Source organism: Papaver somniferum, chromosome 7 (assembly GCF_003573695.1).
Source record: "Papaver somniferum cultivar HN1 chromosome 7, ASM357369v1, whole genome shotgun sequence".
NCBI classification, from domain to species: Eukaryota; Viridiplantae; Streptophyta; class Magnoliopsida; order Ranunculales; family Papaveraceae; genus Papaver; species Papaver somniferum.
In genome coordinates, this window is record NC_039364.1 from 93199272 (window position 1) to 93223953 (window position 24682).

Consider the following 24682-nt stretch of genomic DNA (forward strand, 5'->3'; position numbering starts at 1 on the left):
TAGTTTGAGCCATCGAAGACTGGTGGTACGTTTATGGAGATAGAATTCCTGTCCATAGAGTCAGATCGGTACAAACACAGACTTATAAGGTCTTTAAACGTGTTTGCATGCTTTGATACCAATTGAAAAAGCGGGGGTCTAACAACCACACAAAATATTTCGCTTAGCAATCTGTATGGAAAAACTCCAATATACTTTTAAGAGAATCAACTAGACAGTCAGACTCAATCTTAATAAAAGTATATCAAAGAGTTATATCTCACTTTCTCGATTCAATACTTACTCAAGCAAATAGAAATTTGTGAGTCTGATTGAATACAATACAAACTACTTGAACGGTACCAAAGACCAATGTTCAAGGATCAATCAATTTCAATCAACAACCAAAGGTTGGATTTCCCAATTGATTGATCCAACTCACAACCTGTGATATTTCAATTATATAACAAAATATAATGCGGAAAAGAAATAACACAGACACCAGAAGTTTTGTTAACGAGGAAACTGCAAATGCAGAAAAACCCCAAGACCTAGTCCTGATTGAACACACAATGTATTAAGCCGCTACAAACACTAGCCTACTACAAACTAACTTCGGTATGGACCGTAATTGAACCCCAATCAATCTCACACTGATCCAAGGTACAGTTGCGCTCCTTACGTCTCTCATCCCAGCAGGATACTACACACTTGATTCCCTTAGCTGATCTCACCCACAACTAAGAGTTTCTACGATCCAAAGTCGAGACTTTAATAAACAAATTTGTATCACACAGAAAAGTTTACGGTAATAGATAAATATGACTCCCACATAAATACCTATGAGTTTTTGTTTCGTCTTTTGATAAATCACGGTGAACAAGAACCAATTGATAAACCAGACTTACCTGAAGAACAACCTAGAATTATCAATCACCTCATAATAATCTTAATCGACTAGCGAAACAAGATATTGTAGAATCACAAACGATGAGACGAAGGTGTTTGTGACTTCTTTTATATCTTGCCTATCGGATCAATCTCAATCCAATCTTACGATTGTACTCAAACATGATAGAAACAGCAAGATCATATCGCACAACTAAAAAGAAAATAGTTGGGTCTGGCTTCACAATTCCAATGAAGTCTTCAAGTGGTTAACCTACAAGATCTCGAGAAGAAACCTAAGGTTAAAGGAGAATCAACTCTAGCTAATACAACTAGTATCACACAGAAGGTGTGGGGATTAGGTTTCCCAGTTGCTAGAGTTCTCCTTTATATAGACTTTCAAATCAGGGTTTGCAATCTAAGTTACCTTGGTAACAAAGCATTCAATATTCACCGTTAGATGAAAACCTGATTAGATTCAAGCTAATATCTTTCAACCTTTAGATCGAAACTTAGCTTGTTACACACAGATGAAATACATGTTTATTTAGTTTTGTATAACCGTACCCAAACATGCACACTTAGTTGGTTCAACAGTAGTTAACCAAATAGTTATCCATATGAGCACTTCCATATCAACCATATTCTTCTTTACCACAACTAGTTCAAATGACTCAAATGAACAAATGAACTATTTAGAGAGTTGTTCAATTGCTTAGATCTTATAGAAGTATAAAAGACACAATCGAAGCAAAAACAATTTGATTCACTCGAATCAATTCACGAACTTTATAGCCACGGTTTGCAAGTATGCATTCCTTAGTTTATATAAGTTTAAGTTCACGAATAACCGTTTTTAGAAAATAACCAACTTAAGTATGCATATTGGTATGCGGACTTAAGTACCCGGAATAAGTTTGTTTTCAGTTCACAAATTCCAGCAGAAATTCACGGGACGTGAACTTCCGATAGTGCGCGTACTGGTACGCGGACTTTAGTTCCGGTTTTCCTGAGCTGCAAAGTACGCATACTTTGGTTCAAGGAATAAGGACTTACACACGTATGTGTTACCACATAATGTTTCTATCCTTCCAAGGTTATATATTCTAAACTCTCATTTCAATCATTGAAACATTCTTAGAGGACGTTATATAGTTGTTGTTCACAAACTAGTAAAGATGAACTTGGCCAAAGTGAAAGCTTACCAACACATATTTCGAGAAATAGATAAGCGAGATAAACTCGGCTCGAAATTGCAAATGTGTATAATCAAAGTCTATATAACAATACGACTTTTATCTCAAAATAGGAGATAGAGTAGATAGACTTTTGAGTGATAAATAAGTTCAAGTCTCCACATACCTTTTAGTCGATGAAATTCCACCAGTTCCTTGAGTAGTTCTTCGTCTTTGTATGATGATCGCCATGGAGTCTTGATCTTAACTACGCTTTTTATCCTAGTCTGAGACTTAGCTATAAGTAGACTAGAAATCAAGACTTATAGTTTTGATCACTAACATTGACAAACATGCTTGAGATAGCAACACATGCGAGTTCGACCGAGCAGTGCTCTAACAGGTTGTATTTGCACATATTCCATGAACTTGCCTTCGTCTATGAATCTCTGAATGTGTTCCGTACGTGATAGCATGTGTCAGTTGTATGCCTGTAGTACTGGTGGTACTCAGAGTACTCCTTAGCCTCTTTTGTTTTATCCGGTTGCTTTCCCCTAGTGTTAGGGTAAGGAAAGCCCGACTTTGCTCCTTCTTTGCGTAGAATGTGGGAGAACATCGTGTTTAGCTTTGTGTAGACTTTATCTACAAATTCTTCTCTTCCTTTTCCTCTGCCTTTACCATCTCCGTATTTCGATCTTTTGTCTCGAGAGGTGGTTCTGCCCCCGGCTTCATTTTGCCTCTTAGGTATCTCCGGAATTGGTTCTAGAGAGTTGGTTTGTTGCGAAGTTGTTGTTGTCTTTGTTTGCGCCCTGGGGTTGTCCTTCTGGATTTCTTCAAGTATGATGTAGTGATCTTGGACAACCCTAAGCTTTCCTTCAGAATCAAGGGCTCGGTTGTGGAGCTCCACGAAGATAGCCGAGGTTCTATCAAGTTTGTACTTATAGCAATTAATTCTAATTTCTGGATCGACTTTCCCGATTGCTTGGCATGTCTTCTGCCACCTGTCTGTATATTGCATCAATGTTTCCCGGGGTCCGATAGCTAAAACAAATAGCCTGTCTAACCCTTCCTTTGTTGACTTGTTGTACATGTATGTCTCCAAGAACACCGTAGACAATTGCTCAAAAGAGTTGATTGAGTTTGCTGGTAAATTATCATACCACGCCAATGCTGATTCCTTCAAGCTTGCTGGAAAGTACCTACAAAGTACTACCTCATCTCTTTCCCAATGGGAAAGGACACGAGTGTAGTACCGTAGGTGGGCTGCGGGATTGGAGGTACCATTGTATGCCTGAAACGTAGGTACTGGGCATTTAGGAGGGATGGGCTCCCTAAAAATGCGAAAAGACAACAGAGATGTTGTCGCTTCTTGGAGTACTTCTTCCAACATTGCGCCTGCGTGGCCGATTTTCAGTCTTTGCATTTATTTCCGCATCTTCTCCATTTGCTCCATGACCATGTTCACATTGTGAGCGTCTCTAGAAAATGTCTCATCATAATAATACTGAGAGGGCTTGTAAGTTGGATCCACTTCGTTTGGATCATGCTGCGTTCTCCTGGCTCCCCCGGGTGGGTTAACCTTTGGTGGGTTAGGATCCCCCCTTCGCCTCCCTGAGATAGCTTCGTTCCCACGCCTCTTCGATGGAGGGTGAGTTTGGGAACTTCTAGTTGTACATACAGCATGTCTTTCAAGTTTTGATTCTCCTGGGCCATCACATGCATTGCATCCTCGTGCTCCTTGTTATGGAGTAGCAGAGCTGCTACTTGCGCGGCCATTTGTTCTTCATTGTGTATTTCACCACCCTGAGGAGTACTGTTGTCGAGATCCTCGGAGTCATCCACTCCTTCGTCTATGACCGGATCATCAGGATCTAGCTGGATAGGAGTTAGGTTTCCCAACCCTCGTCCCGTAGGAGCTAAGGTTCTAGTTAACCCTTCTTTAGCCGCAGGTGGCTTCGTAACATGGGGACGCTCCGGTAACGGCACGCCGTAAAGTGGTTGTGCTCCCAATGTTTTCCCCATCCCTTCAACACGGGTAGGTGGTTTGCTAGCAACAGTTCTTCTTGTTATTTCACTTTATCCGTCGTCTGCTTCATTTCTTTGATTCGCTTGAGATGGTTTTTGAGATCTTCCTCTTGTAACAGCAGGTCATGAGCTTGTCGGTGCATCATTTGGTTTTTGCATGCCTTCGGTTTTTTTGTTACCCAGTGGTCATAGAAAAAACAACAAAATTCGCTGCTAGAGTGTCTTCGTAAAATATAACAATTAATTCTCTGACACAGAAGACGGCTAAGCAGCTTTTTCAGAAATAATACGAGAATGATGTCTGAAAAGATGAGTATTTAATTTTTTTTGACACCCTTGGAAAAAGCAACCTTGAATGTTTAAAATAAATAAGAAAGGGTGTCGGATCTTCCACGAAAAGAGGTTATTAAATGCTTTGGAAGATCTTTTTTCCTTAAATTCTCACTAAGCTTCCTTTGTGGTCAGAGGTACTCAGATCTAGAGGATACCTTGTCAGAAAAGGTTGTTTTTCGTACAAAACAAAAGTTTTAACGTTTTGTGAATGCGTTTTTTGCCGAAAACTTTGTAGATCTGTAAGATTGCAAGTCTTTAGAGGCTATGAACTCAAAGAACTTGCGTAAAGAACGGATGAACAAATCACTAGAGAGTGAGATTCATCATTGTAGAACTCAGATCTCTTTGGTAAAGAAGATGCGTAATTTAAAAAGTAAAGGAACATAAAACCTCAAGTTGGTGAGCAAAACCTTCTAGCGCCAAACTGTGACTACTAATTAACCCATAGTCTACGTGATGTATACAACTCAGAGGATCGAATACTATGTAGTATTAATGCCTCTGTTGAACTGATAATGCTAAGTTATAAAAGATATTCAAGATCACAATAATAACGAAGAACATAAATATAATGTAAGTGAACCTAAGTTATTATGAGACCAATGGATTACACGGTTCGACTTTCGTCTACGTCCACGAGATAATAAGTGATTGTTTTGTATTAAGTTTTGGTGGTTACAAAGATCTTAAATGCTTCCCAAAGTAATAAAGAAAACTCAAGTTGAAGTAAATACTTAAGTTCTAAACATTAAAGAGGTATAAACTTAAGATTAGATCTTCTTCTCCTAGGTATTGAATGCCCCCTATTTGTTGGTGAAGCTTGGTATTTATATCCCCTTCTGCTCCAGGTATATCTTTGTTGTCTTTGGATCCATCGTTTCATGATATACCTTTCGTACAAATGGCACCTTCGTTCGCCGCATGCTTTCTCCTGTCGGACTTTTCCACCTCAGCTGACCCACGTTCCTTTGGGAACCTCCCAGCCTCAGTACAGGTTGTACCTTCGTTCACCGCTAACCTTTGCGAGTCAGATTCTGCCACATCATCTCTCTCCACGTTCTTTGATTAAGTGTGTAGATAAGAGATTTGTGCATTTAATGCTGATTAGATATGTCATATACCTCTATCCCTTCGCCAGCTGCCTCTCCCTAGACTAGGCTTTTCTTTTCTATCTTGGCCGTAGAGGTATCCCTTCTTGGGGTAAGATAAATTTGATCTGCGAAGGTGTCTTCTGCTACTCAGGTTCGTCTGTATAGCGAGGGCCATACAGTTATCTTGCACATGACCACTGAAACCGTGACACGTGCTCCGTGGAATACTTATATTCACAATTATAAAATCTGTAGTTTGGCCGTGAGCCTCAGTAGCAGGACTGACACGATTTATTGTATAAAGTTAACGTGGTTCTTAGCATGAAACTTCATTTTATCTCGTTAAGGGTTGCCTGAGAGCTTGCCTTACCTCGATAAGCCTTGTCTCGAAAAGGCTTACCTGAAAGGTTGTATAATCTTGGTAACGCTTACCTGAAAGCTTGGTTAACTTTGGTAAGCCTTGTCTTGGCTTCACAAGTTTAAGCCATGTTCACAATATTTAAGTGCGTTTTGGCCAAGTAGTCCAACTTTATTCCGGTCAGTCCAAAATGACCATTTTGTTCTTGATTGAAAATCGCCATTTACAACACTAAAAAGGGAACATTATTTAAATACCCCTAAAAATTCGCCCCTTAAAATATACCCTTATTCAAATTTTAAAAATACCCCTACCTTCTGAAAAGTGGAAGCAACTAGCACAAGTTGCTTTCAGAAGTGCACGCAACTAGCACAAGTTGCTTCCATAAGTGGCGCAACTTTATACAAGTTGCTTCCAAAAAATGGAAGCAACTTTCTCAAGTTGACTCTAAAAAAATTAATTTTTACCCCTCGGGGGGTATTTGTGCAAGGTCAACAAAAATGGAGGATATTTATAACATTCCCACCACTAAAAATTAATTCACTATTTTTATTATGTAGGAATTACCTATAGGTACTATTATGGTGGTATTAGCTAGTGGCAGGTCCACCCACTAAAGCCCAGTAACGGGAGGTCCATAATTAAGAGAAAAGAGAAAAATGAGCCCAATTTTTTAAGCCCAGGTCCTGCACACGTGCGAGATCAGGTATACGTAATATGAAAATACCACAAATAGCCTTCCCTATTTAACAGGTTAAAAGCAGGAGAAATATTATTTACATTTCAGATTCATTTTCTTCTTCTCTTTCCTCTCACCGCTGCTGCAGATTCAGGTGAAGATTTTTCTTTATTCTTTCTCGTTTCTACCGAATCAGATGATGAAGATTTTTCTATTGTAATGTTTCTTTTAGGGTTTTGGAGATCTAATCATTGTTGTGTTTGATTATGTTTTCGATCTCCATATTTGATTTGTTGATTATATATTAGATCTAGATGAATAATCACATTTTTTGTTCATTTCGTTACTAGATTCGATTACGCCACTTCCATTTTAGATGTTTTAGATGTGTTTCAGTTCGTTTTTGTATATGAAGCAACAGTACGTATATCCCTTACTGACATAAACCTGGTTTATTTTTGAGAAGAAGAAGAAGAAGATGCATCGTTATGATTTACGACAAGAATATTGCTTGTGTTTCCAGGTATGTATATTAACAATGATTTTCCGGTTTTGGTAGTTCGATTTATGATGTTCTCTTGTTTTTCACGTGCTGCTGATTTTTGGGCTATGAATCAACAATACATATTTGGTATACTGAAATATACTGCTCTAATTTTGTTGTTTTTTTATAGTTAAGTAATTTTTCTTGTTTGATCCAGAAGTACATATATGGAATACTCAAATAAAAGTGTTTCGATTCTATTTTTCATAGATTCGTTACTTGTTTTTCACATGCAGCTGCAATTTAGATTATGAATCAGCAGTACATATATGGTGTACTAAAAAATTATGCTTTAATTTTGTTATTTTTGTAGTTTCGGATATTTTTCTTCTTCGATCTAGAAGTATATATATGGAATACTGAAGAAAAAAAGTGTTTCGATTCTGTTTTTTATAGATTCATTACTTGGTTTTCACATGCTGTTGATTTTAGTTTCATTTTGGTTGTTTTTGATATGTTTTTGAGTTGCTTTTGTGTATTAATCATCGATACGTATATGATATACTGGTGGATTTTGATGAACAAGTTCAGATCTAAATAAAAAATCATGTTTTATGTTTATTTCATTAGTAGATCTAATATTTTTATGGTTTTTGGTTTGTTTTCAGTTTTTTTTTGCGTATTAACCATCAGTACATATATGACGTACTGTTTTCTTTTTGTGTTTACTATGAATCTATAGGTTTTCTCTTATTTTTTTGGTTTGATCCAGGAGTACATATATGGAATACTAAAATATGTGCTTTGATTCGGTTAGATTTTATGGATTCATCACTTCTTCTTGACATGCAGTTGAGTTTTAGTTCATGAATTTTGCAGTACATATATGTCGCACTGGTTGAAACACGTATTTAGTCATTTCCATGTTTTCAAAGAACTTTGGACCCTAGGATAAGAGTAAAATCCGGTTGGACCCTACTATAAATAACCTTATGGGCTTAGGACCAAACAAGAAATTTTCCTTTTATTATTGAATGATTTTTTAGGGACCATGGTTTTTTTGGGGGGACCATGGTCTTATTAGGCCACCTTTCCTATAGTTATAAGGGGTGTCCTAAAACATTGAAATGACTAACCTACCCTTAACCTAATTTAATTTAAAACCAACACAATAACCACCTCTCTCTCTATATATATATATAACCACCAACTCCTCTCACCACCACCTCCCACCACCGCCGATTACCACCACCACCACCAACCACCGATTACCACCACCACCACCGATTACCACCACCACCACCTCCAATTATCACCACCAACAACCACCGATTACCACCACCACCTACGATTACCACCACCACCACTATATATATATAGCTTAATTTAAAACATTAACAAAGATATTCTCACAAACCCATTACTTGTCATTCGTTTTTGGTTGAATAAATAAGAACTAATCATCAAAATGAGTTGAAAATGGAAGTTGCAGAGAGTTTTAATGGAGTTTTTTTCGGTAAAAAGTTCGGTTATCACAAATTATTTTTTCCTTAACCGAACTCAAAGTTCTGTTGGTTCGCAAAAAAATACTTTTAACCGAACTCCTTGTATTAGAACAATACAAGTCCATAAGTTCGGTTCGTTCGCAAAATTATTAAGTTTTGTTTGTAACCGAACTCTACCTATAAGCCCAGTTCGGTTGATTCGCAAAATATGTTGAAGTTTGCGAACCAACCGAACTTCTAACACTAGGTTACTTTTAACCTGAAGTTCGGTTGGGAACTTGGTTGCGTTGAAGTTTGCGAACTAACCGAACACACAAGATGTACTCAAATAAATTGTCAAGTTCAAAGTTCGGTTACCTACCATTTTATCCTAGGTAACCAAACATTGCACTGTACGACCAAAACCTCCATTAACGAGCGAGTTCGGTAACCTGCGTATTTGGAAAACGTAACCGAATTACACTTTCAGGTGTGTTCGGTTACATGTTCTTGACATATGGTAACCGAACTACACTTTCAGATGTGTTCGGTTACATGTTGTTGACATATGGTTAACCGAACTGGCCCAAATTTACATAAAAAAATTCAGTTTTTTGAAAGTTTGGAGCAATTCAACCAACATTATCTAAGTTTGAAGCATACCTGGGTACCCAAATACCCTTCCTCCGGTTGTGGTTGGTAAAATCCATCGTTTTTCATGTTTTCCTTCTTCATCTTCTCTAACTTTACTCTCCAATAATTTTACTTCTTAAAAAAAAAACTCATCTGATTTTTTAATCTCACTAATTATCTTTAACTTAATCATCTCACTAATCATTACACTAACTATTATTAACACTAGCTAATCATCACCCAAATTAATCAGGAGGGTAATTTAGATATTAATATAAATATCTAGATAAGAAGTGACCTAGATTTACTTCTAACGTCTTTACCCAAAATAAAACCATGGTCCCAAAAAATCGTTCTTTATTATTACATGTTAAGCGAGTGGATGGGTTAAGGGTTATTTTTCACCTTCACTCTCGTCTAATCCACCTGTATCGGGTTTGAGATACCATCCGAACCTGCCCGTTGGTGGTGGGTAAAAGGTGGCCAGTCGTGTCCAATGTAGTTAATATCGGATATCGGTTCATCTCGGCCGGGACCGATACACTGGTACGATTTTATATCGGGGATATTATCGTTGAAATATCGGTCATAGATTTAGAGACTATAATTTTATATTAAACATTTCTCCACACATTTTCGGATAAGATATAATAGATAACATCAATTTTATCAATAAAACAAAATAGTAACTTTAGTAGACTTGCTTCGAGAGCTACATGCACCTCTACTACCACCCGAAAGACTTTCTTCGCCAAAATTACCCTTAAACTTTATAGAAGACGACCAATACCGTCTCATATCAGGAAATGTAGAAAAATTTCGTATCGACCGATACGGCCGATATTCGACCGAAACGGCCGATATTCGACCGATACGGCCGATATTATCGGTCGAATATCGTATCCCCGACATCCTTCTTATCGTATCGTTTTGGGCCGATATCCGAAATATCCCCGATATATCGGCCGATACGGCCGATATTGACTACATTGGTCGTGTCCAAATGCATGAGTTGAGTTGGGTTTGTGCGGCCCGGCCTTACCGGATTTATGCCATGGTCCACCATATCGATATAGAGTAACTTGGTCTACGGTTTACCGGTAAATAAGGTATATACATAAGGAGGGGTTCCTCGGGCGAATTCTTGATTGAAGGACAGGTTCGTCTATTCTCTAGTTCTCTTGTACCCACTACTCTCTTCTCCGTTCTCTAAAAGTGGGGGTCATGCCTAATCTCTCTGTGGCAACAAGAAGTGGTGGTCTGATAATTGATGCTTGACAAGCGTGTTAGGTTTTTCTTTATTTCTATCTGTTTATTAGGGTTTAGGGTTTATTAAAGAGGATATTGATTTTTTATTTCTTGATCGTTTCCCTTCAACTGGTGATTTATTCACCGTTAGCGTCGACTGGTGATCTGTTCTCAAACGATTTCATTATCAGATTAACCCAGACGCTGTTCGGTTTGGGTCTTAACACATAAGAATAAAATCAGGGAGGGAAATCATACAGGTATTGTTGGAGTTTGGGTTGAGATTTCATTCGCTATTCACCGTTATCAGTGTCACTCAACTCCAGTAAAGCACATTCCAGGTATTGTTCAGTTTTGTTAGAGTATCATTAGTTTTGGGGTTCAGTCGAAGTTTTTCATTTGTAATGAATGCGTGTGCCCTGAAAATCTTTTGTTGTTTTGTGGTATACAGGAAGAAGGCACTCTAAGACAGGTTCTAAAGTCTGCACATGCTTGTGGTGCATTCACAGTGATTGAGAGAGGTACAGTTGATAAATGAATCCTGATTAGTTTTGTGTGTAAAGGCACTTATATATTAACTTAAGTTTGTCTAGCTCCAAAAACCTAGTCTGAATCGTTTCCATCAGCATGTCTGTTTCTCATGATTTTACAGGTGTCTATTTATCTCTTTTAGAAATTGTAGTGAAGTCCCCGTAATGTCATTATAGGTTAAGGAGAATTTTCTTCCATCTGTATGCATAACTTAATGCTTGCATTTTGATTGAGCTCACTTCTACAGTTTCAGTCACATTATTTCTCCTAAAATTTTGTAATTATACACTAATGGCATGGATCTCTCGTTCTGGCCGATCAATGAGGATGTGGTGTACTATGTTCCTTAGAAAATGTTCTTCGCTCGTTACTTAGATGAAATTGATAACTCTGAAAAATGCTATTGTAATGAATGAGCTACTGGGTTTGTAATAAACATTTTCTGGTCATTACAATGGAATTTGATGAATTTTTGGTTATTTAACAAGGTATTTTTAGGTTACTAGTAAGTCATTTGTTACTCAACATACACATTCATAGGTATCAAAGAGTCATATGCATTACTAATTCATGATTGGATTTTTTCCTGAAACAAGTGAGCCCTTTAAGGTGTGAACTCCGAAGTATTCTAGTTCCTGTTTAGTTTTTTTTCTTCCCCTCTCTTAATAGTTTCCAGTTAACAGTTTTTTGCACTGCAAGCGAGGATGATGTACAATGATCCACATCAGCAGCAGCAGCTGCTGCAGCATCAACAGCAACAGCATCAACAGCAACATCAGCATCAACAGCAACATCAGCATCAGCAGCAACAGCAGCACCAACATCAACAACAACATCAACAACAGCAACATCAGCACCAACACCAACACCAGCAACAAAGCTTAGACTTCCATAGAGGACCGCCAATGCGTCAACCATCAGCTTCTTCGACTAATCTCACATCTGATTACCATCCCGCTGGTCCCACTCCTTACGATGGTAGCATTTGCAATTTCAACACCTTTTCTATTCTGTGCTCCTGATGCATTTGTTCACTGGTGTTAAAATGTTTTCTTCTTCGTCCATTTCCAAGTGTTCGATGAAATTGTAAGAGCTAGAGGAATGTTCCTAGCATCCCGTAGGTGAAAAAGCTTGTACGTAGCCTACGAATTGCGGTTGGATACTTACATGTCGTTTTACGATACTATAGTGTACCAATATGCCACAATTGGGAGTATCACATTTTTGGCCTTAATTGCTAGAAACCACAGGCAATACAGTTAGAAAGTTGAAAAGAACACACCACTGATTTCGATGAAGCATGATTATTCATGAATCGCAAGTACTGTAGAAATAAATACTGAATAAATAAATAAATAAATACAATTTAAATAGTTAGTGTTAGGTTCTAATCGTCTAATACCTTTTACCTTTTCCTCTAATATGGTATTGATTATATATATCGTGGCATATTTGATCCTCATTTAGTCGCTTATGGGAATATGTATCATGTATCCAAGCACCTTGCTAATCCGGTAACATTGTGTAGGCATATCCCTTTGTCAAGAAGTTGAAAATGCATGCTCAAGCAACTGAGACAAATTCATATAGTTTTTAGCTTTGAGGAAAAATAAACTGTTCAATGTTGGTGAAAAAGAAGCTATCCTCAAGGGCCAAGGTTATATGTTCCAGTTTTTAGATTATTTGGCTAGGCCAGAATCCTAATAGAGCCCTGTTTTATTCTGACTGCTGTATATTGCAAACTGTCTAATTTGAATTGGTAAATTTTCTTTGCAACGTGCAACTGGTAGCTTAACATTTTTGTTGGTGAAAAAGAAGCTATCCTCAAGGGCCAAGGTTATATGTTCCAGTTTTTAGATTATTTGGCTAGGCCAGAATCCTAATAGAGCCCTGTTTTTATTTTGAGTGCTGTATATTGCAAACTGTCTAATTTGAATTGGTAAATTTTCTTTGCAACGTGCAACTGGTAGCTTAACATTTTTGAATATGTGTTGTTCTGATATACTTATCATCAGATATAATCTTTCTTTTTCCTACGATAAATAAGTGTTTCTGGTGTTGATGTATATATATGGTGGTTTTGGTGGCTTCTCCTGTATTTGTGGAGGTTTTCGTGATTTTCCTTCAAATTTGTTGCAGCTCAAGGAGACAGTTTTGCCGCTAAAAGAGTTAGAAAGCTTGTCCAGAGAAGAGCAGTTGATTATACTAGCACTGTAGTTCGTTATATGCAGGTGAGTTTTTTTTTTCTTCTTCCAGTCTGCATTTTTCAAAATATGTTTCTTGATTACTGACCTTGTGATGGTTCATATAATATAAGTTGCTATTGTGCATATCTGTAAGTTGCTATTGTGCATCCAGGTGCTCGACATGCATAATAAATTAATAATCTCAAACACTATCTGTTCTACAAGAAAAAAAACCTGCTACTTAACTTTATTTGTTTCCTAGATTTAGATGTATATCATAATGTCTCGTTTTGGACCTTCAATGTTTATGGAGAAAGTTTGGTGCAACTGGTGTACTATTATTTGTTGGAAACTCACTTTATGGAGTGTCTTGCCCATCAGTTGCATGGGCTTTTAATTTCTTATTTGCCTTCACCTGGTTATATATATTGGAGTTGAGAATTACTTACTTATTTTACATGGCAGCTGTCTGATCGAGGTATCCTTCAGTTCTTTTAATCTTCTTAACTGCTTCTGTTCGGAATGGCGTGAAGTATCAAATTTTGTGTATGGTTCTGAGTCAGTTGATATGCTAAGATTGACAATTGAAGTTCATGCCGTGTTTATGACTCACTGACCAGAAAGGCATAAACTATCTTTTAGCCATAGGATTGCTGACTTCTAGTGTAGTTTATCTTCTCCGTAAAATTCATTCTCGTTACTTATCATATTTTTATATTAGACTAAGAGAGATCCATAAGAGTGCAAATCAGATAATTAGTAGCCATTTCAACAATAGTGTGTCTATCTTAACATTTGACCAACATGATAACATATCTTAAGTTATCAACAACAGTTATCTCACAATTAGCGCATTACTCTTCACATGTTATTCTAAAGTCCACATACTGGAAATGTTGGCTTAAATATGTACTTATGTGTGTGTGTATGTGTTCAAATTGCAACATAAAGGCGTGAATATGATATCTAACATCAGTGTTCTGCAGACCCGTGCATGGCAGCGAGATTCAAGGGATAGGACTGTGTTGCAACCTACCCCAGCTGCAGCAATAGATGTTAGTATTCTTTTCTTCTGAAGTACTTTGTTTTCGTAAACCGAATAGGTGAACAGTAGAATATTTGCTACTTGTCTGATTAGTTTCTGCATGTTTTTTGTCCACCCTTGGTCATTCATACTTTGTAGACGTTAAACTAAGTAATATCAAACTGAGTACCAGTGTGTTTCACTGCGTCCTTGTTCGTGGATATGGTGTACAGTTTGTTGGTGTACATATTAAGGTCTCTCTTCTTTGTCAATGTGCAGATGCTGCCAACAATTGCCTACGCAGATAATCCGTTGACAAGTTTCGCTGCAAAGTTTGTTCATGCATCTACTAACAAAAATAGGTGTTCAATAAACCGTGTGTTGGTAAGTTTTATGTGTGACATCATTCTCATCAATATATGGAATTCTTAGTTTGTGCAATTATAAAGCACACATGTCTGGCAATAGGAGAAGGAAATGCTACTTCGTTATCAGTACTGAGCGGGAGACTGAATCATGAATTAATTAGGGTGATATAGTAAATGTTATTGGTTGACAGGTACCATCTTTTCAGTGTCTAACGAAATCAATTATTGTCTACTAAAGTGGACTCCTACAGGTAGACGTCTCATAACTGGTTCTCAAAGTGGTGAATTTACTCTTTGGAATGGACAGTCATTTAACTTTGAGATGATTCTTCAGGTCTGTAGCGTTCACTATTCTTGTTTGTTTCCTTTTGAAAGATATTTGTTCTGATCTGAACATTTACATACTCAATATTCTTGTCGTTGAATGTCCATTTATATAGGCTCATGATCAAGCAATCAGGTCTATGGTATGGAGTCACAATGAGAATTGGATGGTTACCGGTGATGATGGAGGCGCAATAAAGTGTGACATTCGACCTATTACATATGATTATTTTATTACTCCGAGTTCCTGATTTCCTGTAAATTGAGGATTTAGTTATATGGACTTTAACATATTTATATATTTATATACTTACTATTGAGTTAGGTATTGGCAAAATAACATGAATAATGTCAAGGCAAATAAATCTGCTCATAAGGAATCAGTCCGTGACTTGAGGTACATCTTTGTAATCCTATATGAAATTAAGTGTGTGTTAGCTTTTTTATGTTTGGATTTTTAAAAGATATATATTGCTCAACAGCTTCAGTAAAACTGATCTGAAGTTCTGTTCCTGTTCTGATGATACAACTGTTAAAGTTTGGGATTTTGCGCGGTGCCAGGAAGAGCGTTCTTTATCTGGTAATGTGCCTTAAGGAACTTGTTGGGTTTGTTAGTGACTGCTGTGTATATTTCCGCGGAAGTGTCATTTGTACCTATTGCTTATTGTACCATGAGGTGTATGTCATGCTTTTATCATAGCAATTGGTGATGTGAAGTACTGGGGTTTATTCTTTTCCTTATCAGATTGCAAATTTATTTTTTAATCAAGTCGATTACTTGGATTGTCACCAAATAGTTCTGGGGATACTTGAAGATATACATTAAGCAAGCATAAGCGAGCCAAACAAACCGCAGTTAATGTTGTTATCTGCAAGTTTGCTTTTTAGAATCATGTCACTAAAAGTTTTTCATCCTGCAAACTGGAAAAATCACATTTAGAAGTTATCAAGATTTGTTTTCAAGAAATTAAGATTTGTTTTAAAAATAAATGGATTGATCTCATTAAGTCAGCAGGTCCATGCATATTTCCAGTTTAGTTGTTTTGTTTTATAAGCTGGTGCATTAATTTTCCAAATGAAAAATTTATGGTTTCTAATTATCAGATTTTGGTTAGCCATATTGGTTTAAGCAGTCCTCCCTGTTTTTCTCTCCCTAAATAAATGGCATTATTAATGTACCAGGATTCCGATGAACTATTTTACAACTGAATCTTAAAAATCTTTTTGCTATCCACAACATAGTATTGCTTTCTTCTGCATGTCTCAGAGTATCATACGGACTTTAAGCATGCATGAAATATGCTAAGAGATATGAACGTGTTTTGAACTCTGGCAGGCCATGGTTGGGATGTTAAGAGTGTCGATTGGCACCCAACAAAGTCTTTACTAGTTTCAGGTCAGTACATTTTTGCATATATTTATCACTACATTTATTCACTAGATTCAGGTGAAAACCTTCTTGTTTGTATTTCTGTATTCGAGTCATTCAGCTGTTCTCAAACTGACTTGACTACCTTTGCGTTAGGTGGCAAAGACAACCTTGTAAAACTTTGGGATGCTAAATCTGGGAGAGAGCTTTCTTCGTTGTAAGTATAGTTTCTCATTTCCATATGCTGTTTGGTTTGCCATGCACGTTAACCAAAACTTCCTTTGCAGCCATGGTCATAAAAATACAGTGCTTTGTGTCAAATGGAATCAAAATGGTAATTGGGTACTAACAGCTTCGAAGGATCAAATCATCAAGGTGCAGTTGAAGGACCATAGTGTTAATTATTGCAACTATACTATTATCATTTTTTACCCCAAGCGTAAATTTTTTTTTTTTTTTTTTGCTACTTTATTGGTTGACACTTGACACACCAATCATTTCCTTGTTAATGTTCAGCTTTATGATATAAGAGCTATGAAAGAGCTTGAATCCTTTCGTGGACATCGGAAGGATGTAACTGGTTAGTAATATCTCGTCACTTTTCCTTTTACTTGCTTTCTTAAGATGTTTTGGTTCTTGTATGCCCATTTGGACATATGAATGTGTAACTAAAATTTGTTTGGGCATACAATTTAAGATCTGATGGTGTATAATCTCACTATTATACCAGAAACCATGTTTATTAGGAACGAGTCCCCTTTCTTCTAGGTTCTGAATCCAACTTGTATTATTTTTTGGCACAAATCATTCTATTCAAAATTAGTCAAGTCAGTGGAAATATATGTCACTTAGAACGCTTGTTAGGTTGCTTGTTGCTGCTTCATGGAGATATCTATTGGTTCTGCTAATGTAACCTTGTGAATTATTTGATTCATGCCGAGGCATAATCACCATTGATTGGGTCCAGGAATTCTTTCAGCGATTTGGAACTAAGCTGTCTTCACATAGAAGTTAGACAGATTCAAGGTTAATTTATTTTCTGCATAAGAAGGTTCACCTAAAATACCATAATCTCAGACAATGAGATTCCGCTTTTTAGAAACAAAATGCGGGTGTTAAATTCAGTTGTCTGGTTGAGGCAATTGCCTATCAATTGGTATGTAGCTAAGCCTAGTCGCCTACACCTTTCACCAGGCAAGGATTGGTTAGCAATAAGACTTTTAACACCTCTTCTCCACAGAAGCAAAAGACAGAAAAAAGTTTTACTTTCAGTTTTGTGTTCATATAGCCAATCATATAAAAAATTAAAATTATAAAGGTGTTTGGTTTCAAAATGAATCTTTCTTTCTTAGGTTGTTTGAATATCAATGTCAATGGCAGTCAAATAGGTTGAACCATATGTGGTTTATGCTTTTCATTTGGTCTGAAGATGGGACTTTCCCCCATTATGCTTTCTCTGTTTTGCTAGCTCTTGCATGGCATCCTTTCCACGAAGAATACTTTGTCAGCGGCAGTTTTGATGGGTCCATCTTCCATTGGCTCGTTGGGTAACTATCTTTCCATGATCAAAATAGTACTGATTACTTCCATAGTATCTTTTATTGTTTTCTCCTTGCTAGTAATGATCGAGTTTTCCTATTTGGACGTCTTAGTTGGATGATGAACAAGTATTCCAGTTGTTCCTAAATTATTGATAGTGATCCTCTGGAGAGGAGCAATATACTTATGCTACATTTTTGACTTTGCTCCATTATAAAGTTACATAATAAATTTGTGATTACTGTATCGATGAACAGGCATGATACTCCTCAGGTCGAAATAACTGGGGCGCATGAAAACAGTGTGTGGGACCTTGCATGGCATCCTATTGGCTATATCCTATGCAGGTAACTTTTCTGTCTTTTCATGCTTGTGTTTGTAATTATTACTGAAGATGATAGTCTTGGTTTCTTACCTTAAATGGTCGAACTGAAGTGCGCCTACATTTCTTTATATTTATAAACGACACGAATAATTTTGACTATAGTTGTCTCCCAGTTTGACTAGTAACTACCTTGACCAACCTTTTGTTTGTGGCAAGCAATAGAATGCCCACTAGCACTTGTTAGTCTCAAACATACTGGTATTTGAAATTCTGATACCTGCTTTAAAAGAAAATTAATAATGATCTCAGTTTGCTATGCTGAATCATGGGTTGAGTCTAAACCCACACTTGAATGATAGAGTTTCTAAACCAACACCTGAACTATGTATTTGATGCCATTTTGAGTAATATTTTGGGTTCGGAAATCATAATTGAGTTGGTCTTAAAGAATTTGGAAACTAATTTTGAGTATTTAATTTGACATGTAGAACTTCATAAAAGTCAAAGATTTAGTGATAGAAAAATATTGTCAAATAATTAAAGCTTGAAATGACATACAGAGGTTCCACGATGGAATCATTAGTTACCTAAGCCATCACATGAAAATTAGAACTATAACTATCACAACAACAGATCTTGTAAGTTGTTAGCTCTTAGCTTTAATACAACAGTTGATGTTTTGGAATATAACAATGAATTCTGCTCACATACTGGGAGCTGGGCATAAAGTTGTGTGTAGGCTTTCTGTAGTGACTAGTGAGGGGTTTATCCTTGTAGAGATTTCTTTGTTCAACTCACTGGAACTTCCTTGTCGGAAAGAACCATGTAACAGTTATGTGGGTAGGTGTTTCATTGTCAAAATTTGATGCAAGGTGTACAGTGAGTATAGAGACTGTTACAGTCACGGCCTTGCACATGCATATTTACTTCTGGGTAGGTATGTGCTTTAGTTTTCAGTTGTAATTTGCTTTTGAGATCTATTCATGTGGTTAGCGCTGGAATACATGCCTGACTTACCGATGTGCCCGAACACACAAGATATACTCACAACATGTAACTGAACTATGCGCAAGTACCTGCCGAAGTATCAACTAGTGCGGGGAATGTTTGTGTACGTCACAGCTGAATCCAGGAAATGGTGTCCAAGCATGTTAGGGTTCTACAGTTGAATTAATTATATTTGTTTAGTTCCTTGATACTTATGTAAAAAAATGAAGTGGGCAGAGACATACAGCGCCAAAGGTTTGGAGTATAATCTTTTGCTTGAATCGGATGATACCTTTCATCAGCTCAGCAAATTGTCAACTGATTTACCATCATTACTAAGTCTATGTGCTCAAAGGATGGGATAAGCACAGTGTTATTCGATTATCAGTACAGTACAGTAGTGTATGTATTGTATTTGCACATCAGGATTTAGTGTACTCACCTTTTTCTTCTAATGTGCAGCGGTAGCAATGATCATACGACAAGGTTTTGGTGTAGAAATAGACCAGGAGATCCTCCCCGTGATAACTTCAATACGGGATACAGCCAAGGTTGCATTCACACCTTTTCTGTGGTCATTTTAAGGTTGTTTTTGAAATGTTCATCTCGTCTCTTTACGTGGAGTGGAGACAGGAGGTCCTTTTTTACGCCTATCGAAATCCTTGCTTGTCTTCATTATCTCTATTTCTCCGTGACCATGAGTTGATTTACTGTGAGCATTTTCAGGATTTGGTGACCACAATCCTGCCATGGCGGGTCGTGTGCCCAGTAACTTCCCAGTACTTGATGGCCCATCAACTCCAGGACCTTTTGCTACTGCTCTGCCTCGAAATGAAGGAACCATTCCTGGTATTGGAGTTGCAATGCCATTATCTATTGACACATCTGATCAAGGAGAGCAACAACAGCAATCTTTTCCAGTTTCTATGCCTGCCGGGGCTCCTCCCCTTCCACCAGGTCCACATCCATCTCTTCTTGCCCCAGCTCAATCTTATCAGCAATTTTCTCATCATATGCCGCCCCAACAACAACAACAACATCAACCATACCAACAGCAAATGCCTTCGTTACAAGTCCCACCCTCAAATATATCGCAGATGCAACCACCACCATCTCATTTGTCCCTCCTACCACATTCTCATTTGTCTCGCCCTCCCCCAATGGCAGGTTCTTTGCCCATGCCCTCCTTGTCTAACTCACCACAATTGCCGCCAATGCCTGGTCAACTGGTATTTTATTTTGTCTCTCTCGGGTTATACATAAGTTTTGATCTGCTTATAATATATAAAATTACTGTACAAGCTCTTGCAAGACCCAAGTATAGTTGATCTAGGGATGATGTTCAGTGAATTTGTTCTTTTCAATGTACTTCTTTCTCATGAAAAATAAAATCATTCTAAAACTCTCAATCATGTTAAAAGTCTGCTGATTTTTAGGCCGTCTATTGTTTATCCATACATTGAAAACCATCTTTCAATACTAACTGTGGTGATTTTTTTCACTATATCTAGGGCAGTGAACACATTTTGTATAAAACTTGATGCAAAGTTATTTTTGAAGGATGCTGCCCAATTTATAATGAACATGTTTCTCAGTTCATAACTTTTTTGATGTATTTTTTCATTTAGGGAATGCAAGGTCCGACCAATCAGATGGTTCCTCCAATGCCACAAGGACATATGATGGGTATGAATCAAATGCATTCAGGATCTGTACCAGCTAATGCTCTACAGCAACCTCCACGCGGTGGTTATGCAAATGGGATACCTAATCTTCAGGGCCCTTCAGGTCCAAGTGGACCGGGCCAAATGTATCCTTCATTGGGCGGTCCATACAACCGTGGACAACCTGTTCAAATGTCAATGGTTCCAGGACTTAATCCATACCAGGTAATACCTATCGTTATTGATTTTGTTTTCACGTTTATGTTTCTTGTATTTTCTTCTGTTAATATGTATCTAGGAGACTGGAATGGTTATTTGAATCACAGCTAGGGATTGAATCTGATATACCAAATAGGGGTTTTATTTTGGCGTTACAAAATAGAGCGAGGAACGTGAAGAGAGAATGGAAACGTCTAAATCATTCACCCATCTCTTCCGTTAAATACAAATAGAAAACCCAATTTATCATTCGCCATTTAAGAAACAGAATTAATAAACCTAGCTTGGGACGGGAGGGAAGGCCAGGCTGGCCAGCCATTGGATTAACCAAATCAGTATGTTATTCTAGGAGGGAAGGGAAGATCCTGGCCAGTAGTTAGAAATTCAAATGTATCCTGGCCGTTGGGTGACACACCAAACACTACTGTTGTATAAACATTGATTTATGTTTCTTGTATTTTCTTCTGTTAATACGTATCTAGGAGACTGAAATGGTTATTTGTGTCTAGTCTCCCTAAAGAAACCTTGATTACTTTTACGAAGCTCCATACCGTTGTAATACAAATGTATGATTGGTTGCCCGGGTTGTTCATACTTCATTTGGATTGATTGGGTGTAATAATGATGGTGATCAGAAAAGTTGTTGCTAGACTTGATCATTTCATATTTTTTCTTAACTGGATTATTTAGTATCATTTTAAATGCAAAGACCCTTCAAAGTTTCCTTTTGCCTGCAAGTATCACAGTTTAGCCAGTATCAACCTCAAGAATATTAGGATGGTGATCTGATATGGTCCCGATACAGTATTACACTGTTAGTATTTATTACATCAGCAAACATTGATTGGTTAATTTGTTTGTTTGCCTTTAGATCCTCATCTGCAGCTATCATTTTTGTTTTCTTTTATAACAGGCAGGAAATCAAAGTGGGACTGGCATGAGGCAAGTTGGACCACACATGGGTCTTTCACATGGTATGCCGCCTCCACCACCACCACCACAACAACATGGTTCGATTCCTCAGTGACCAGTAGCTAAAAGTTCTTGTAGAGGTAAGCAAGGTATTTAAGTATCTAAGACCATGGAAAGATGATGAAATATCCAAGTATAAAGAGTTTATTTCTTCTTTGTGTCGGTGGGTATTAATGTTACATCTTTCCTTGGGAACTCATCTACTTAGGTTAGGTGAGATATGGTTTTAACGGTAATACGTTTCTTTTCTACCCACTGAAGATCTTACCAAGTGGGCTAGTCATCAACTACAGAACTGTCTTTTGGTTGGTTCACAGTATTTATTTTCTGGAAAGGAAACAACGAAAATATAGGAAATCGGTCCAGATCATGTGCCAAAACAACCCTGTACCCTTTCCACACGCAAATATAAATATAAGAGCGACACTCTTGTCTTGCACAATATGAACGTTAACTAACTTTAACTCTTGTCTTGCACAATACTAACCTAACTTTATTTTACCGGAAACAAAACTAGTCATAAAAATCCAAGGTGACCAAACTTGTGGTACAAAAACCCCATTCATATGTTGGGATCCATTAAAACTACATCGTAAACAAAGGAACGGGGAGAGAATATGTGAGATTTTATTTATCTTATTCGTTTAACTTGGTGTGTGTGGGACGAATGGTAATGCATTTTTGATTTGGTGTGCGCGGGGTTTCGTCTCACCCCGTGGCGATGCATTTTTGATTTGTTGTGCGCGGGGCTTCGTCCTGACCCATGATGATGTATTTTTGATTTGGTGTGGCGGGGCAAATATATTAAATAGGTGAAGAATATGTGCAGATTTTGTTTATTTTTTCTTTTATTTTCGCAGTACATTAAATAGGTGGGGATGTGTGTAGATTTTATTTATTTATTCCTTTTATTTGCAGAAAATATGTAGATACCCCCTCCCCCGTTATATGTTAATAATTTGGAAAAAAAAAAGGTTCTAATATAGTAGTTACTCGATTTCCAAATTGAATGTGGACTTCCATAACCGGTAAGTTAGATTTTCCTTTTAAGTTTGTAATATTTAATCCAATCATACGTTGCCAAGTGTCCTCACCTAAATGTAGAATTTGGTTTCTTTTTCTTAATCTTTTTCCTATTCTTTTAAACCAATCATACGTTGTCAAGTGTTCCTCACCAAAACGCTCGTTTCACAAAATTTAAATAAGGTATATTTCAGCCAATATAAAGCGAGGATTTCCTCGCCGTTCAACGTGAGAGCTTTATTTATCTAGGCCTCTGAGTCTTTATATCAGGCAAGAATTAGCAGTTCTATAAGTGGGTTCGAAGTTTCATGAATTATGAAACATGACTTAGTAACGGTTTCCTTCAAACAGCTGTGCAATCTTTTAATCTCAAATTGACTCTTAAAATTAGATGACTGCTAAGCAGTGGGAGGCCGACAAAACGAACTCGTTAAAGTTCTTAGCCAATGACAAAACTCGAAACTTCGTATGAGGGGAAGGATACATGTAGACGACAGTTTAATGAAAAAGAAGAAAGAAGTAAGTGAGCCATATCTAATTAATTTATCATGCATCAACCAAGAGAAATCCAAGACGTCTAATTTTAAAAACTAATAACTGCACCATGTGTGCCACTTGCGGTGGTTATAATGGGTGTTTTTGTCATTTAAATAACTCATAGGAGATAAGCCAAAGTTATCGCCCTTAGCAATTTTTCCTCCTCCAACAACACCGTTAAATTGGGGCTCAAAAAAGCAATTAGGGGCCTCACACTACAGGACAAAAACAATCAACAAAACCTAATTTTAGTTATCCCTTATCCAATTTTTTTAATGGCTAAACTACCCATAAATGATTAGTGTTAATAATTAATTAAGTTAAGTTAATTAGTATGGTTAGGTTAAAATCAGATTTAAGAATTAAAATTTGGAAGAAAAAAGTTGTGTTTTTTGTGTGTTATGAAGAAGAAGAGGAGTTTTTGGAGGAAAACTTAGGATTTTTAGAAATGAGTGATTCAAGTGGAGTAAATGATGTTGGTGAAGGTTCAAATAACAAACACGATTATGCTGATGGTAAGATTATCTTAAATTCTCCAATGGATTGGATAGATGATGAAGAGATGTTAACAAAGGAAGCCTTGAATAATGGTGCAAATGAAGATCCAATTGCTCAAAATGAAGGAACCAATCCTCAAAATGAAGAACACGAAGCTCAAACCAAACAGGTAAACATCTTATACTCTTCGACTTATCTGTTTGTTGCTCCAAGTGGTCGGTCGAATCATGGACACTATGTAACAACTCAGTGCAAGGGTCGTTATTGTCGAGGGGTGCACACCCAAACGACTCTAAAAAGTCGTCAATGATTTGACACAATAGTTGACGACTTAAACCTGCAACTTTTCCAGGTTATGAAAAATCGTCAACCTACTGTGGTAACAATTGACGACTCCAACTAGCTAGGTCACCTAGAGTCGTTAGTTTATGTTGTTTAGACCCAGACGACTCTGAAACCACAAACTCTCTGTAAATATAACTATCAGGATCGTCATTTGGGTATTCATATACAATAACGAACCTAACCAATCATTTCATAGATACATGAGAGTCGTCATTCCCGACATCTATAAACATTAACGACTTTATCTCTTGATTTTCATATTTTTTGATTTCATAGAATCGTAAAAAACATACATCTTTCATAGGGTTACATTGAAGGAAATGAACTAAAATAGATAATAACAGTGCACTTAAACACATAGTCATATAGCTTGTAACCAAAGGTATTTCCTTCC

General features: G+C 37.2%; 1 protein-coding gene across 3 annotated transcripts; it reads left to right on the forward strand.

The window, feature by feature from the left end:
- Window positions 1-10283: 10283 nt before the first annotated feature.
- On the forward strand, window positions 10284-22327 carry LOC113297877 (flowering time control protein FY-like). Of its 3 annotated transcripts, XM_026546450.1 has the most exons (21): window positions 10288-10419; window positions 10529-10718; window positions 10829-10898; window positions 11592-11886; window positions 13048-13139; window positions 14081-14149; window positions 14398-14502; window positions 14725-14820; window positions 14927-15009; window positions 15136-15207; window positions 15293-15390; window positions 16147-16206; window positions 16336-16396; window positions 16467-16554; window positions 16696-16759; window positions 17648-17726; window positions 17976-18065; window positions 19493-19581; window positions 19757-20259; window positions 20659-20919; window positions 21827-22327. In XM_026546450.1, exons 4-21 carry the CDS (start codon window positions 11613-11615, stop codon window positions 21938-21940), a joined length of 2298 nt encoding a protein of 765 aa, XP_026402235.1. In that variant the 5' UTR covers window positions 10288-10419; window positions 10529-10718; window positions 10829-10898; window positions 11592-11612; the 3' UTR covers window positions 21941-22327. The 3 variants fall into 3 exon arrangements, with proteins under 3 accessions (XP_026402234.1, XP_026402235.1, XP_026402236.1); XM_026546449.1 differs by having other exon boundaries at window positions 10284-10718; XM_026546451.1 differs by having other exon boundaries at window positions 10295-10718; window positions 11585-11886.
- Window positions 22328-24682: the final 2355 nt, after the last annotated feature.